This window comes from Bremia lactucae, linkage group LG8, assembly GCF_004359215.1.
Source record: "Bremia lactucae strain SF5 linkage group LG8, whole genome shotgun sequence".
Lineage (NCBI taxonomy): Eukaryota > Oomycota > Peronosporomycetes > Peronosporales > Peronosporaceae > Bremia > Bremia lactucae.
Genome location: NC_090617.1, coordinates 4,968,668 through 4,985,626, shown reverse-complemented (window position 1 = coordinate 4,985,626; position 16,959 = coordinate 4,968,668). Strand labels below are relative to the sequence as shown.

At 45.7% G+C, this 16,959-nt stretch overlaps 3 protein-coding genes across 3 annotated transcripts; 1 reads left to right on the top strand and 2 right to left on the bottom strand.

Moving 5' to 3' along the window:
- Positions 1-10,396: 10,396 nt before the first annotated feature.
- CCR75_007359 (uncharacterized protein) lies at positions 10,397-10,778 on the bottom strand (the record flags this gene model as incomplete). The annotated part of the gene is made up of 2 exons (XM_067965420.1): positions 10,397-10,582; positions 10,710-10,778. The coding sequence occupies 2 exons, from the start codon at positions 10,776-10,778 to the stop codon at positions 10,397-10,399; spliced, it is 255 nt and encodes an 84-aa protein (XP_067815832.1).
- Positions 10,779-11,834: 1,056 nt separating this feature from the next.
- Positions 11,835-13,814, top strand: CCR75_007358 (uncharacterized protein; the record flags this gene model as incomplete). Its single annotated transcript, XM_067965419.1, has 1 exon — positions 11,835-13,814. One exon carries the CDS (start codon positions 11,835-11,837, stop codon positions 13,812-13,814), a length of 1,980 nt encoding a protein of 659 aa, XP_067815831.1.
- Positions 13,815-15,414: 1,600 nt separating this feature from the next.
- Positions 15,415-16,959, bottom strand: CCR75_007357 (uncharacterized protein). The gene is made up of 3 exons (XM_067965418.1): positions 15,913-16,959; positions 15,779-15,849; positions 15,415-15,704 (listed from the first exon to the last, which is right to left on the bottom strand). Exons 1-3 carry the CDS (start codon positions 16,855-16,857, stop codon positions 15,650-15,652), a joined length of 1,071 nt encoding a protein of 356 aa, XP_067815792.1. The 5' UTR covers positions 16,858-16,959; the 3' UTR covers positions 15,415-15,649.

Genomic DNA, 16,959 nt, shown 5'->3' with positions numbered 1-16,959 from the left:
TACTTGCGGACGAAATCATACTGGCGTGGCAAGTAGAAGTCGCGACTTATCGTGAGATTGGTCTTCTCATGTCCACGATGACCACTTATTCATGCATCGTGGCACTCATACATGATGCGTAAAGCAAATCATTATGGGTGGGGATGACGACACGAGGTATGACGCCAGCAATGGCTGTTTAATACAGTAACCCATTGCGTCTTGTGTATCGATCTGTTGAGGATCTATACAATTTCGACAGAACTTATAGGATTGTTGGGATGGATTTCTAAGTTAACCCATCAACCCTTTAAGAGCCTCATGCTGTTGGTAAGCTTTCCTAACAACCTCGAGTAATGTTGACGACGGAACACTTATTGTTGCAAAAGTCACCATTCGCGTGCGCAGCCGGCTCACAATCGGGTTGGCGCGAAAGGGCATCCGCGACGACGTCAAGTCGTCCTCGTTGATATCCCACGGAGAAGTTATATTCCACGTTGAAAGACAACCATCTCGCCATCCTTTGCGAGAGGTGTGGACTGTTTACGGCCGTGCGGAAAGACACATGGTTCGTACATACAATGAGCGGTCTATCTCCCAAGAGATAGACCCTAAATTTAGCCAGTGCGTATTTCACGGCAAGGAGTTCCTTGTCATGCACTGGATAGTTGCGCTCAGCTGGTTGTAGCGACGCGATTGATAACAGACGACGCGCTCTGCGCCGTCTGTGTCATATTGATTAACGCACAGCCGATTGCAAAATCGCTGGCGTCACAGACCACATGAAAAGGTCGGTCTTGGTCCGCAATCGCTAGGATTGACGTTTGCATCAAGCTTTGCTTGTTCCCTCAAAGAAACGCTGACAATCAGCGTTCCATGACCACTTAATATTTTTCTACAACAAAAAAGATAGATGTACTGTCATTTCAGCATAATTGCGAGAGTACTTGTGCAGGTACGCCGCTAAGCCGAGGAACTTTCGAAGTTCCTTTGCATCGACTAGCACAAGCCAGTCGATGATCAACTTGTTATTTTCCGGATCAGGACGCGCACTGTATTTTCCCATGATGCACCCAGAAGTGGTTTTTTGTTTGCAGCAAATATACACTTTTTGAGATTTTATGCTTACGCATAAGTGTAAGAACCTTTCGGACGTGGTTACGTTGTACTTTAACGTTTAGCTTTCTATTTATGGCTCGGCTATGAGCGAAGACATCATCAAAATAACTCGGTGCGAAATACCGCACCGTTCTTACAGATTGGTTACAATCTGTTGAATGTCGCAGGGGCATAACGAAGTCCCTGTGGCATAAAAAGCCACTCCCATAGCATTCCGCTTGGGGTGCTTAATCCTGTGAACGGAGTATTCTGAACACTTGATAGAATACATCCGTCAGATTCGTTGACAAAAAGATTTAACTAGTTTGACATACCATCAATGATTACGTCTTTTCTTATTATCGACGTTTGAGTCGGTACTGTTGCAGCGTTCAATTATTGAACGCATGCACAATCCGCCACTTTCATATTGCTTAACGCACACCGAAGGTCGGAGAGCCATGTGGGGAGGCTGACTCCCTCACATGCCCCGCTGCGAAGCGATCGGCAAAGAATTTCTCGATCGCAAATACTTGGTCACGAGGCAATGGACATAGCTTTATGACAAAATATTTCGAAACTGGAATCAGGTCGATTTCGCGTCGAGTGTCTTTATCCTTAAGCAATTCGCAAGGTAAGGATTTGTGGACATAGAATTCGATCAAATTCTTGTATAAATGGCTGTATCTAAAGACTCCCAATATTGGGAAGTACCCCGATCTGCTTGATTTGCCACTACGCAGGTCACGCAAGAACTGTTTCGGCTCTAGTGTTGGCAATCGAGTTACCTCCGAAATTAACTTCTGAGGCGCTATTAGATCAAGTGTATAAGCACCTACACTTGATTCATTGTTTACTAAGACATTTATTCTCTCTGTTTCCTCTTTAAAACTTATTTCCATGTCGTCACGACTTGCTGCTGTCAATTTTGACATGGCTCGTACTTTCTGAGCCAAGGTAATCCAAGGATGACATCAAACTTGTCATCTAAATTTAGTACGATAAAATCATCATCGTACTGTTTGCCCTTTAACGTGTATTTTGATAAAGCTTCACTTTTCTTTACCGCTACAGATGCGCCTGTTGCTAGGCGCACTGTCAACCTCGTAAAAGGGATATCGCGCTTAATAAATTTGAGTTCGCGATCTTCTAGCAATCGGCGTCAATTAAAATTATTCGACGCCCCACAATCGACTAGGGACTAAAATTGGCCTTTCGGTGTCGTATGTGACGCTACGGATTTGCCATTGGCAGTGCTCTGTTACATACAGATGTTGATGTGCGTGGACGTGATATTGCGTTCGAGCCTAGACAGCTCAAAGCTGCGGAAACGAACTTTTCAGTTCATGAAAAATATTTTTTTTGCGGTGACGTATGCTCTCGTCAAATGCAGAGTTCATCTGCTCGGCTCTAAGCCGTTTGTGATATATACAGATCACGCGTCATTACGCACGGTGACTCAGTCGCCCCATCTCTCATTGAAAAAGGCCCGATGGCTATACCTTTTCGCCGAGTACAACTTCGAGGTGAAGTATAAGCCTGGCAAGCAGAATGCTTTGGCCATGCGTTACCACGCAGGCCGGATTATGAACTCTCTCATTGAACGACTATGATGTTGCCTATTACTGAATCATTTTGTTCCGCTTACGCCTAGGATGAACAGTGTGTAACTCTGCTACGAGCTATAAACAGCACTTAATCGAACCTTATTTCATCGGCACGTTTGCGAGTAAGGTAACCTCGATTTTCTACCGATACGACCCAATTACTTTATTGCACTGACGGTGCGGTTCCTTCGCGCGTCGTTGTTCTTCATGATAAGGATTTAAAGTACCGAATCCTCTATGAGGCACACGATATTGTCCATGGTGGTCATCTCGGGGGAGAAAAGACCTACGGCTCTGTAAGCCAGATTTATTGGTGGCTCAAACTTTATAAATGGGTCAGCAAATAATTTCGCACATGCGAAACTTGCCAACGGGTTAAACGCTCGGCGCATGCTGCTGAGCCACTGGGAAGTCTGCCCGTACTCAAAGGGTGTTGGGAGTCCTTTAGTATGAATTTTGTTTTCGGTCTACCGAAATATTCGGCTAGTAACTCCGCCATAGTGGTCTTTGTTGACCGATTGGGTCACTTAGCGGCTTTGAAGAGAATAATGGTGAAGGTACAGCAAGGCTGTTCATCGATCGATTGTTTCGACAACACGGTTTGCCAGTGGCAATAGACTTTGATCGGGACCCCCGCTTCACGGTTACTTCTGGAGATCAATTTTCCGGGTGCTTGGCACCAGATTAAACATGTCCACCGCGGACCGTCCGCAGACCGATGGTCAAACTGAACGTGTCAATCACGTCATTAAATACGTTTTACGCTGTGTGTGTGCTTAGACACCAAAGCACTGGAGCTCAATGCTCCCACAGGTAGAATTTGCGTTAAATAACGCTGTCCATGCCTCTACAGGCTATAGTCCGTTCTATGTTAAAGGTCTCACCCACCCACGCGCTCGATTAAAGATTCCACTGCGTGGCTAGAGATTGGTGGGGGAGAATAAGCCGTTAGGCATACTGATATCAGCCCTATTTACCGCTCGGAAACAAGTGAGGGAGTTCCTCGCGACGCGATTTAGTGTCTTAACGCATGTAAGGGACATGATGGCTGATAGACAAGACAAACAACAAGACCAAGCAGTCGGCAACGACGTACAATGTACGTGCAGAGGAAGACTTCTCTTAAGACAAGTAGACTTAAGAGGGTAAAATGAAAACTGTATTAAATATAGTTAAGTGTCTCTTAATCTATCTTTGTAAATGCTAACTTAACTATAACCTAATACGAAACATGTAAATGAATTCTGATCTCTATCTTATTCGGCAACGACGAAGCTGAATTATGGTCGGAGACCGATTCCTGTTAAACGTTTAAAATCTACCTACTAACTTGGTTGCTGCGGTCTTCAAGACTTAATTGCGCCTGCGCTTTATTGGCCCATTTACGGTCGTGGCCAAGAAGGGTCTAGCTAATACGCTAAACCTTCCTAGCAAGATGCGTACACACCCAGTGTTCTACATTGGCTTGCTTAAGCCATATCGGGACCCTTCCACATGAACTTAAAGTCGCTTGCACTGAGACAGGAGGTCGTGCCGCAGATTGCTGCATTCTTACCAGTATGTCCAGCTGACTCTCTAAAAGAGGTTATTGACGGTCCAGCATCGAAAGACGGTTCTAAACCGCCTCATAAGATCTCTCAACCCGAGCAAGGCTCTCACGAAGAAGTTGTGCTGTACAGCATCAAATGCTTCCTGCTTCCGTCGAGATCTCGACTGCCTCCCGCGCTGCTTGATGCGCGAGGGAACCTTCAGTTTCACGTGGAAAAACTCTTGAAGCGACGTCGTCGCAAGGGTCAATACAAGTATCTGGTGAAGTGGCTAGGGTACCCCTCTTCTCAAAACCTTTTGGGAGTTCGAGGTACCTCTTCGGCAAGATTGCCCGTACGCCGTTGACGTTTTTGAGCGCCAAGCTCAGGGTCAACTCGCGTCAAACGACGCTTCCCACCACTAAACGTGGGATTAGGTGGATCTAAAGCCTCAGTGCGGCTTCGATCAATGGTTGTACGGTCAACCGAAGCACTGAAATATCGGCTAGGCCTTTCTTCGTTTTGTGGCATAAATGCCGAACTGGCCTTCGGCCTTAAGCTTAGCGAAATCGAAGCGAAGCTTCCGTTTCAAACGAACATCACCTCTATCCGCAGGCTCTCTGATATTTCAAATTTTACGAAGTCGGCGGGCCCGGTGGACCCAGTTCTCAAATGAGACTTCGTTTTCACTCCTTGTTTCGTTTGGAAACAAAACGATCGGAATTTCTCTCATGGAAGTCACCGAAGCCCCACGGGCTTGATCACGTAAACGCGTCAGATACTGGCTTCGCGTCATTACCTTTGGCGTAAGGTATTGCTCATGAAGATCGTCGCGGGCAGCGATCTCCTCCGGCGTCCTCGCCGGATCACCAGAGATCCAGATGGCCAAGCTATGACCCGCTATCTCTGTGAGACGCTGTCCGCACTAAGCGGAGTGAATTTATATTCACTATGAGCTTAGCTTTCGCTGTTTCAGCAGCTCGACGACGAGCTCTTTCCTCTATGAGGATCATCTGCTCTTGCTCTTCATCGAGCGGATTCGTAATAATGTTGGACTTAGGGTTCCGTGTCCTGCTAATGCAGTTAAGACATCAGCGGCACCACGTTTCTGGGAACGGATTCGGGGCCCGCCGACGTTCATACCGAAGAGAAGGCGTGAGAGAACGACGCTTTTTCTCCTCTTCCTCTGATGGAGAGTGACTTTCAAAGTCCACCATTCCCTCATCGTCGAGGAAGGTGCTAAGAGTCTGTGACTCACGCTTGATTGTCATGAGACAAAAAAAAAGAAAAACACAACCGAACGGTTAGCTGTTTAGGCTCCAACCTCAATGAGGAAATGAAGCGAATGTTGTCACTCGGTGTCAACAGTCTGATGGGGGAGGGTGTAATGGGGCAACATCGGTTGGAGAACCGTTGTTGTGGTACATTTACTTTATAGGTAAATACCCTTTTATTTTAAAATAGTTGGTTACTTAAATCCCATTTATTATGGGTAACAAATGTGGTCGCCGCCAGATATATATTTGGCGGCCAAAATCTTTTTCTCAATTCGCTAGGGTAAGGGTTTTAGATTTAATTACACAATAAAGTGCAGTTCCCCTTTTTATCTTAAGGCGTTAAGTGCCTTTCCAAGGCTTGCGCATTGGTCTGTAAGAGATAGAAGCCTTTCTAAGGTATATCCTCGTGGGCACTAGTTGCTTCTTGTTCTACGAGCTCCTGAGTCCCTTGAACTAGGATTCCATAAGCTTTAATAGCTTGTACGACTCCTTGATTTGTTAATCCATTAGTTCTATAGAACTACGAGACTCTTTGAGTCTAAAGTCTTCCTATAACTTTAGGAGCGAGGTAGCTCCGATATAAAAACCTTCCTCTTCACGTAGTGTACGTAAAGTATGCGAAGGCCCCTCATTAAACGGGGCACTGCCGACTTGTTCTGATTCAGTACAAGTCCACTTCTCGCTGCTTCAGTGCGAGTGGAGCCTCACGTCACTTCACGTCCACTAGTACGTGCAAAGAAAGACTCTTTTTAAACACTTGCTGTAAAGAGAGTTAAAAGTAAACTGTATTTAATATAATTAAGCTCTTCTGTTTCTATCTGTTTAATACTAATTTAATTATAAACTAATACAAAACATGTAGTAAAGTCTTATCTATCTATCTCTTTGCGTGCGTCCAGTGCTGACTGGACCGCGGAGCAAGTATATATAATGGCCTATATCTACCAATGATAAGCTTACCGCGGAGCACGTAGATATAATGGCCTATATCTATCAATGGATAAGCTTCCGAATATTATTATGTAAAGTAATATTCTCCAAATATTATTAATTGTTTTAATATTATGTTAATAAACAACCTTTAAGTGTTAATTTAATGTGACATTACACCCCGCTACATCACCCCTCCCTTATAAGACAATCGCTCTGAATGTCATTTATTAGAGTGGTCACTATGGGTCCCCGGAACCGTGAGCCCTAAGAAGCGACCACTTAATTAAAACGATTTGATTGGTCAGAACCATCATTTTCAATTTTATCGCATGGCTAACAAGTCCATGCGTATTGCGACTGGCGAGAACAGAACAGTCGCCTGATCATCCTCTGGCGGCTGATAAAAGGCCTTCAAATGAGGGGGCTCAATCGGATGGACGTGCTAATAGCATTCGCTATAGTTTGTTTGGTTCCGACGATGAGGATGATTCCTTATCGCCAGCACCGTCTCCCTGCCGTCATTCGCACATATTTCTGTGCGTGGTGATGAACATGGCACAAGCCATCGTAATAAAAGTTCTTGTGGTACCCCTGCTTCAGTATATACCGCTCAGGGGAGCGTAGACAATAAAATGTCTCGTCTTGCTCCTAAGAAGAAGCCGTAGTTTTGCCCGAACGGCTAGTCAATAGCTTGGCTGAAGAGACAACTCCTCACGATAAATATCCCTTATTTATTGCGACAGAGCTACATGACCTTGATCCAGCGCGAAGAACTTTTGCGCTAAAGAAGATTTATATCTCGATGCTTTTCTTAAGCATCGATCGTATAGTAGTAACAATAAGCGAGATAAGTCGCGCTTATGTAAGCCTGGAGCGCGTTCATTGCAAGTCTTAGACATTCGACGCGAAGCCTGGCTTTAAAGACTTAACGCTATTACCGCTAAGTTTGAAAAACGAACTTCAACAGGTGCAAGATTAAAATTGCATCGGTTGTCTCGTGAGGCAGAACTTCCATGCCTCACGTGGGGTGATCTCTGTCCGCGTTGTGTCGACAACACGAAACAAGTAAAAGGGGAATTAAAATCCCTTTTTTTGCACTGGAAGAGGGCTCGCATTTCTATGCGCGATGCGATTGACGTTATGCAATCAATATACAAGCGCCAGGGGCGCGAATTTTCCGATGGACCTTCTGATCTATCGGATGGGTCTCGTCATACTGATGGACGAGCCCTCAACGTCAACAACCAGCTGGGAACGAGGCTTTCCAGCTGTCTTGCGAAGGTGGGTAGCCGGGCCAGCGAACAAGATGACTAGTTCGCTGATCACCGTGGTTTTGAGTACGTTCCACAAGGGCACGTTGACCACCGTGGGACTCCATTAATAATTGTGGCGAAAGTGGGAAAATTAAATTCGACCTGTGTGTCGGATCTAGAGTCGAAGATCGACAAACTCGACCACTTCCTCCATGTATTGGAGGAGGGTCCTGATTATGAGCGCGGTAAGCGTCACCCATTGGAGCAGATGGTGCAGACCAACTATATAGAACGGTTGGAAGACCGTACGAAGAGTGCGTACTTTTGGGCGCATGCCGTGTTTAGCGACGATGCACCCAAGAAGTGGTATTTCGCTTGCCGCGAATATACACTTCTTGAGATTTGCATACAACGTATGCATTCGCATAAGTGTAACAACCTAACAAACGTGAGTTTTATGAACTTCCACGTCCGTCATTCCGTCCATAGCCCGGCTATGGACGAATGCATCGTCAAAATAACCCGGTGTGTATTCTCGCACCGGTCTCACACATTCGTTACGCACCTGTTGATTGTTGCAGGGGTGTTATTAAACCCCTGCGGTATTACTAGCCTTCCCAGAGCGTCCCACTGGGAGTGCTCACTGCTGTGTACCGGATGTCCGTTCGCGCATAAGGATATGATTAAATCCATCCATCAGATCCATAGACGAAAGATGGTACTCTTAGACATACCATCTATGATTACGTATTTCTAGGTATCGGCGTTTGAGCCGGTACCGTTGCAGCATTCAGTTATTTAAATGCGTGCACTATCCGCCATTCTCCTGAGGCCTTTCGCACAGAAGGTCGAAGATCTATGTGTGGAGGTTAATTCCTTTACATGGCTCGCTTTTAATCGATCGATAAGAATTTATTGGTCGCAAGTACTTGTTCAGGAGGCATGGCCACTGCTTCATGACAAAGTGCTTCGAGCCCGGTTTGAGCTCGATCTCATGTCGAGTGCCTTAATCCTCTGACAATACGCACGTAGCTGCTTAATGGAATACACCCTTAATTCAAAAAAATCCTTGTAGAGATGATTTGTCTTAAATGACTCCCATAATTGAGTAGTATATTTTTCAATCCGAGTCTTCACATCGAGGAGACTTTCGTCCATCGATGAGCTGCTGAGAACCCGTTCATTCTCTGCAAAAAAATACCGCTGACCAAATATCGGTTACTTATTCGTTCTCTGACGGCTACGCAGATCTGCTTGATTCTACCACTTTGCAGATCTCTCAAGAACGTTTGGGTTCTACGGTTGGTTTTTGAATTATCTCCGAAAGTTAACTTCGGAGGCGCATATAGATCAAGAGCATAGGCGCCTACTCTTGATCTATCATTAATCAAGACATTGAATGTCTTGATTTCTTCCTAGGAATTATCTACAGGCTGCCGAGGGATTAATCCCTCGGGATGTTGAAGTCTAGTCAATTCAGCATTAAATATTTACGAAGATTTCTCCTCAAGTACGTGGGGACTTATTCCTCAACGTCTTCGGACTGTCTTGTGCTATCACAGTTGGGTCTTCAATGGTCGACTCTCTATTCGACCTAGGATCATCGTGTTGGCCATTTTAGACAACCGGTATTTTCCTTGAATTTCGCCCGCTAAGCGTACATTCACGTCTAAATCCACTCGACTTATTCGACTGGTGGACCTTCGGCGCTGTCTGTCCATTCGCACAGCAGCCGGCAGCTGACTCCACAGTGTGAGTATTAATCACACTGTGATCTTGTGCAGTCGTACTAACGGCTGTACCACAAGTGAGGCCATTGCACTCACTCGCAGTAAATCCACACGCTTGTGAACGCTCAAAGACGTCCAACAGTTGACCACCTGATCAAGAGACACGTATGGTCACGACTTGCTGCTGCCAATTTTTACATGGCTCGTACTTTCTGAGCCAAGGTAATTCAAGGATGACATAAAAATTTGTCATCTAAATCTAGTACGATAAAATCATCATCGTACTATTTACCCTTTAACTTGTATTTGATAAAGCTTCACTTTTCTTTAACGCTACAGATGCGCCTGTTGCTAGGCGCACCGTCATCCTCGTTAAAGGGATATCGCGCTTAATAAATTGAGTTGCTGCCAACTGTGTTTTTAAAACCTCTAAACTTCCGCCTGCTGCCCCGCAATTTGTAAGCCGGTATGGCAACGTTTGCTGATGTGCTCGATGTATGTGAGAATCTTTGCTGCTGCTTAAATGTAGAGTGCTGAGCTCCATCAGTGCTTTAATGCGGATGCATAAGGGCTATTTAATTTAATTACCAAATGAGCTTTCAAGATCAATTATGCATGGAAAAACTGGAATGAACGACTAAACGATTTCTGGAAAAACTCATATTCATTTTGTGTTAGATAGAGAGTAGGCTCATTTGCTATTACGGACAATCGCCAAGGCTTATAACCGTATTAGAAGCTTAGCTGGGAAAAGTAGTATACTACTCATGATCCATAGGCATTAAGCCACAACTAATGCAAAAAGGTTGCATCTTGCCTCAACAATCATGCGCAACCTCGAGAGAGAGATGTGATTCGACCACACGACGAGGTTTGCAGCTGTTCTACAAGCTATCCAATAGATAAGAGCACAAACGTTTTTCTTAAAACAAGTGGCAAGAGTTCAGACGAAGCAACTCAAATTTTAAACATATTAAACTTGTTTTGACAAATTCACTTCCAGCGACTTTCGTCCGGCTGACAATCGAAGACATCGAAGTTGCCGTAGCACGGATTATGTGAAATTGGTGAGAATCTCACAAATTTCACTCCATAAATGACAAGCTCTGCTTTCTGTATTGCGGTCATCGCACAGCTCATGATGAGCGTGACTTGACGACATCCCATCTCGTGATCGTACTGAATACAAAAGCAAGGTAAATAATTCGCGACTAGCAAATTCGATCATCCCAGTTGCATGCCACAGCAAAAGATATTGCAAGCATTAAAACCTTACTCATTCCTCAATTTCCACTCTTCATAGCACATTATGCCGTCGATTTTCGCCATCTTCGCTGCCACCGCTGCTCTCATTTTTGCCAAGGTTGATGGCCATGGTAAAATGACTTGCCCAGTAATCAGAAGCGTGACGAAATTATTTCGTGAAAGCTGTGGGGCTCTGATAAACATCGGAGATGAACAGTTGACTATTGCCCCGCTCGAAAATCTCGCGGGGTTTAAGCAAGCCGACTTTCCACCGTCGCCGACCTTTAATTTGATGAACGGATGTCGTGGCACGGTGTATGAAAAAGGCAACAATGTCACGAACCTCAAAGCTGGTAAACCCTTTGATTTTAAATATTGGATTCAAGCACCCCATCCGGGCTACATGAGGCTTAGCGTTGTAAAACCCACTACCGACTCGAAAGGCATCATAAATTACAAGGTTTACAAGGAGGTGATGAAGCTCGACTCGTTTGCGACGAATGGTGGCGACCAGAGCGCCCCTGCAACAATGCCAGCTGATGTGACAGAGTGCGCCGAACCCGGCGAATGCGTTCTACAAATGTACTGGCATTCTGATAGAGATTCCCAGACATACGCCTCATGCGCAGACATAACTGTTACGGGAGGTAGTGGGGGCAAGCCCTCGAAACCCGCTACGCCTGCTAAGTCCGTCAAGCAAGCTAAACCAGCGCCTTCAACTCCTCCATCTCCGACACCCGCGCCGGCGCCTGCGGCTGTAAAAGCGAACCCCAGTATCTCAGTGACTCAAAGTGAAGTAGGAGCCGATGCAGAACATACCGGTAAGTGTATCCGTCGCAATTAGACGTTCCCATATTTATTTATAGAAGCTTGCTCTATAAATAAAAACAAATTAAACGATCACCTATTCATTGGAAAGTCCCACGCCACGTCACACATATGCAGTTAAATTAGTAGCACTCCCATTGTCCTTCAGACCGTGACGTGATTTGAAATAAAAAGCTGTTTCGTCAATAAAGTCTCTTCGTCGGAAGAGACTTTTCAACGCGCTTGGATGGCTTGAACCCTTCTCGTCCCTTGAGGGCTCCAAGTTGACGTGCTCGGAGATATGTTTCGAGTACCTCATTAATTTTTTTGCCTTGCCTACCGACTTTGGCGATTCCGACGATTTCTTGTTTCGTGCGAAATGAAGCTTTTCCATCCGTCCTATTGCTTTGCAGCAGTCGCTTTTGTGCTGACCTCATGGCCACAAAATCAGGTAGATGCGTGCACGGCAATCGGTGTTACGAAAGGTGCAAGCGTGGACGGTTCGACTTTGATTGCTCACACGGACGATGCTGGTGATGGTGCTGCGGATTTACGTCTTGTCCGCGTACCAGCTCAAGACCACGCGCTTGGAAGCAAGCGTGCTATATACAATTTTAATGGTGGATACCCGCGAGTGGTAGCACGAGACCGTGGAATCCAGTACCAACCTGTGATTGACTTAGAGAGTGGCAAGTCTCAAGAATACTCGAAGCCAATGGGGTTTATTCCACAAGTAGAGCACACATACGCGTACTTTGATCAAGATTATGGCATGATGAACGAAGAGCAGCTTAGTATTGGTGAAAGCACATGCGGCGCGAAAACGGTTGGCTGGCCTCTAGACGTGCCGGAAGGAAACAATTTATTTGGTATTGCTGAGCTCACAAAGATCGCGCTTGAGCGCTGTGCCACTGCACGGTGTGCAATCGACATGATGGGCTCTTTATCGGAAGAGTTTGGCTTTTTTAGTGAAGACAGTGGAGATATGGCGTCTCCAGACTTTGGCGACTCAGCAGAGGCTTTGTTGATAGGTGATAAGCTTGGGGAGGTCTGGGTGTTCCACGTGATGACTGGGAAAGACCACAGTGGCGCCGTTTGGGTGGCTCAGCGTGTACCTGACGGACACGTGACTGTGGTTGCGAACGCATTCACAATTCGTGAGATCGACTTGAGTCAGCCGGACTGGTACATGGCCTCAAGCAACGTAATTTCGTTGGCCGAAGAAATGAATTGGTGGAACCGTACGAGTGGTCAGGCTTTCGATTTTACGGCCGCTTATGGCTTTGCTGATAAAGACGCGGTGGGCCCGCTATACACGGGACGTCGAGTTTGGCGAGTGTTTGATGTTCTGGCTCCGTCTTTGCATCTCGATGCTCGGCTCGGTAGCTTCTCGCAATTCGCCACTTATCCGTTTTCCGTGAAACCTGATCATGTTATTGAGACGTTTGAAATCATGGATTTGCTTCGAGATCATTACGAAGATACGCGATATGACATGACCAAAGGTCTGGCTGCTGGGCCTTTTGGATCTCCTGTTCGGTGGTCTGGTGACTCAGGAGGCGTCGTTGGTGGGTGGGAACGTCCGATCTCCATGTACCGGACGCTTTTCGCTATTGTTCTTCAGAGTCGGAGTCACGTCGGACCTGATGCGATTGGTGGCGTTGCTTGGTACGCTCAAAGCGCACCGCACGGATCTGTTTTTGTTCCCTTTTCGTGCACGCAGGACTCTGTACCACAGTCGTATTTGTTAGGCCGTCAGAGCCAATTTCACCCGCAGTCTGCATGGTGGGCCTTTAATTTTGTCAACAATTGGAGCTTGCTACGATACAATGCCATGAGTATTGACATTCACGAAAAAATACGTGCTTTGCAAAAAAGTGCTTTTTTACTTCGCAACAAGATTGAAACGGAGGGACAAAACGTGCATAACGAGACTCAGCTCGTTGCTAGTATTGAGAAGCAGAGCAATGATTTCGCCGAGCATGTAATCACGCAGTGGTGGCAGCTTGCGTGGACGTTAGTTTCAAAGTACAGTGACGGCTATATGACGACTGGTGAGGCCCCTGATCAACAGGCGTCAATCGGGTACCCAACCTGGTGGCTGCAAGCGAGCGAGTTTGCATCTTGGCCAGGTGACTCGTTTTTACCTGATATGAGAATTCGTGAGAAGCTCGTAATCGATAGCGAGACCGCTCAAGGATTTTTACGCCGGACAGCAACATTTGATAAGGTTATCGTAGGGATACAGAGTTACCCCTTAGCCATCGCTTGGGTGATTCTGGGTACGGCGCTGATTGTTACGGTGGTTGTATATGCCAAAAGAGAGAAAAGTCGCACTGGCTACCATATCCTGGAGTAACCGCAATAAAGTAGCAATGTAGAATTAGAATAGCAGAAGCAACAAACATGTAGAACAGAATGCAAGTAAGATAGATTAGATAAGAGATTCACTAAGCAATCGATTCAAATATAATTCAAGCAAACTTGATAGTACTTTTTACAACTTGCTTGGTTCTAGAGCAAACAATGGAGATGCACAGCTCTCCGATCTCCAATGCAAGTCTTGCACCATTTACATTGCCTTCATTGCGTTCCCAAATTTTTTTTTTATAGTAAACCCCACCACAGTGAATAAATGACAGTAAAGCCGATTGCAACGTCATAAACATGAAATTCAGTCAAGGGGTCGTAAGTATTTTGCGCACTGTCCAATCATCCTTCACATGCTTTCTTGTTGATTATTTCGATCTTTGAAAGCGAGTAGCGCGTGTTAGGCATTATATCGACGCCTGCGCATGGGAATAGAAGCCACCAATTGCAACACTATGCTAAGCGATTGCGTAATGACCGCTAAGGTGGCAAACATCGCAATTAAAGTTACGTGATCTACGGAGCGGCTGTCATAAGTAAGTAACCTGACACTGAATGCAAGTGGCATCCTTGTAACGGACTAGGCACCTTGTGGAGGAGCCATTTTGGTCGACATACGGGCAAAAAGCAGCAATTCGTGACGTCGACGAAAGAATGATTAAGCGTGTTCGTCAAAAATTACTGAGCTCCGGAATTCTTAATGCAAATGTAAACGAGAAGAACCACGTGCAGCAATTGAAAGGCCAACAGTAAAAGCTTATTTAATAAAGCTCATTACACTGCTTCTTAGTCCGATAACATTCGTGATGGATAAACTGAACTTCATCTTTGTGGACCAACATGTTTCACTGTACATTGCCGATATTGAAGCCGAAATAGCAGCCTTCGACCAAGATAATAAACCACTAGTTGCAAACCAAGTGAAAAAAATGACTGTCATTTGACAAAAAATTGGTCTAGCATTTACACAATGCGATAAAAAACATATCCGCGACGAGTACTCTACTTGTGCAACTACAGTCAAAGCATTTACTATGAGCTGTTCCGTAGATTTTAGTACTGCGATCCTCAGTATACTTCATATGAAGCTTCTCCGTCCATTCATTAGTGCCCATGGACATCAATGCTAGCGGTGATTCAGACAGCTCATTACTGGTATGGTACATTTTTCAACTCACCACAACTTAAAAATCCAAAGCTCTGCCATCAACACGCCCAGAAACCAAAACGTGACGATCGCACATTTGTCGTCAAGGGGATGTCCCCACGCAATACTTTTATCAAACTAAACCACGCACTGTAGTAAAATTTAAGCATTTTTATTTTCTTTATCACCAAATCAAAACTCAACGTGCGCTTACTTAAATATTACAGTCGCCATGCCGCGATCCATCGGTATTTAAGTATTATTAACGCTGTGATTAGGTATTAGCACAGATCATAAATCCACGCATCGCTCATACATAATTAGGAACTGCCATTCAACAATGCAACTGATAAATTCAGTCCGTTCACCGGAGTCATGGGACTATTTCGTCGCTGAGTCACATCTTCTTCCACATCGACGACGGCACCATATGCATCCACAGAAGTCTTCGAGAGAGCTTTGAATGATAAAAATTGACTGGATTTGGTGCTCGGGTCAGTAAAATTGAAGATCTTAGTGCAGCTCATCCTTCGAACTTTTCCATCAGTCTTTCCTACAAATGATCCTTGGGTTTACAATTTATTAACAAAACTTAATTCTTAATTTTAAGATTTATAATGACAATGGCTCGACAATTCAGTCTCAACCTTTTAATGAGGAGAGCGGATCGACCAAGGCTATGCCTTCCGCTCTTCCTCACAGCGAGAGCAACGGCATACAAATAAATACTCCCTACATGAAAAAAATCATCCATCCCACATTAATTTTCAGTAGAGCAGTAGTCAACAGCGAGAGACCGACTTTACCGGAGACATGCTTGCCGCTCGTTCACGTTTTGGTCCACATCAATATACGAGATGCACAGCTCCTCGCCCTCCTAATCACATGCATCCGTAAGCACCAATCATCCACCGCTCTTCAAATTTTAAGCCCCACGTACTGAAATATCCTGCACAGCGAAAACATGAGCAGCTCCATCTTTCGTGTACAGCACAGTGCAATTGGGATCGCAGCTATGGTTCATGGTGCAAATTCCCGAAAAAAGCGCCGTGCCTTCCACACCGACAAAGTCTTCTCCAAGTGTATAGCACTCGTTATTCTCGTTCTCGTGGTCATGCGCATCCTCGCCACAGCAATAATGCTTGTGTTCTTCGGCATACTTTTCCAGCGCGGCCTTAACGCGAGCCAACACTGGCGGCATCTCCTTCTTCTCCTCAAGACTCGTCTCACTCAAAGCCTCCCCCAACGCATGAAAGGGGTGGTCAATCTCCATGCTCACGTTATTCATCTCAAACATGCCAATGATTTGACTAAAGAAGTCGACAGACAGCACATCAGCACACGAATCCAAGACCACGTCCGTTGTAAGGCCCCTGAGCTCTCCCTGACCCTCCAGATGCGCAAGATTTTCCTGTAAACCGGTCCTAAATTGGTCAAAGGTCTGGCAAACGAGCGACCGAAATTTGTCGCGATACTGGTCAAGCGTTTCGCCCTCTTCGAGATCGTCTTCGGAAGTTATGACCTCCCACCACGGCAATTTACAAAACATATCGACGGCCCCTCGGGCCTGAGCCATATCGTGTGTGGCAATGTAGACGAGCAAAACCTTGGCTACGACCTTGGCTGCTAGCTGGAAAATTTCATTGGTTACGAGCGTGTGGTTCAGAAATAGCCCCATGGCGGTCTCCCGTGCCTCCGACCGCGGACATAGCAGCGCGTGGTGCTGGGCATACGCGGCTTGCTTGCACGTCTCTGAGCAGTAGAGCTCACCACAGGGACAGTGGACTTGATGCTCGGCCAGTTTAAATACCGAAAAGTAGCTCTCCTCGGGGCTTTTACCCCCTTCCTTTTGCAAAAAGGCAATGGCGGCCTCAAAGTCGGCCATACTGGCCGGGGCTGCGTCGCCTTTCGCCTCCGCGCTTTCTGCTACCACACTTGCCCAGCAAGCCTTGCTATCGATCAGTGGCACAAAACAATTATCGCAACA

Excerpts from the sequence above, each read along its gene's own strand:
- CCR75_007357 (XM_067965418.1), bottom strand. The coding sequence starts at position 16,857 with ATGGCCGACTTTGAGGCCGCCATTGCCTTTTTGCAAAAGGAAGGGGGT. Across the intron at positions 15,850-15,912 it reads TCGCTGTGCAGGATATTTCA|GAGGGCGAGGAGCTGTGCAT; the intron begins GTACGTGGGGCT and ends GCATGTGATTAG. Across the intron at positions 15,705-15,778 it reads GAGCGGCAAGCATGTCTCCG|GGAGTATTTATTTGTATGCC; the intron begins GTAAAGTCGGTC and ends TTTTTCATGTAG.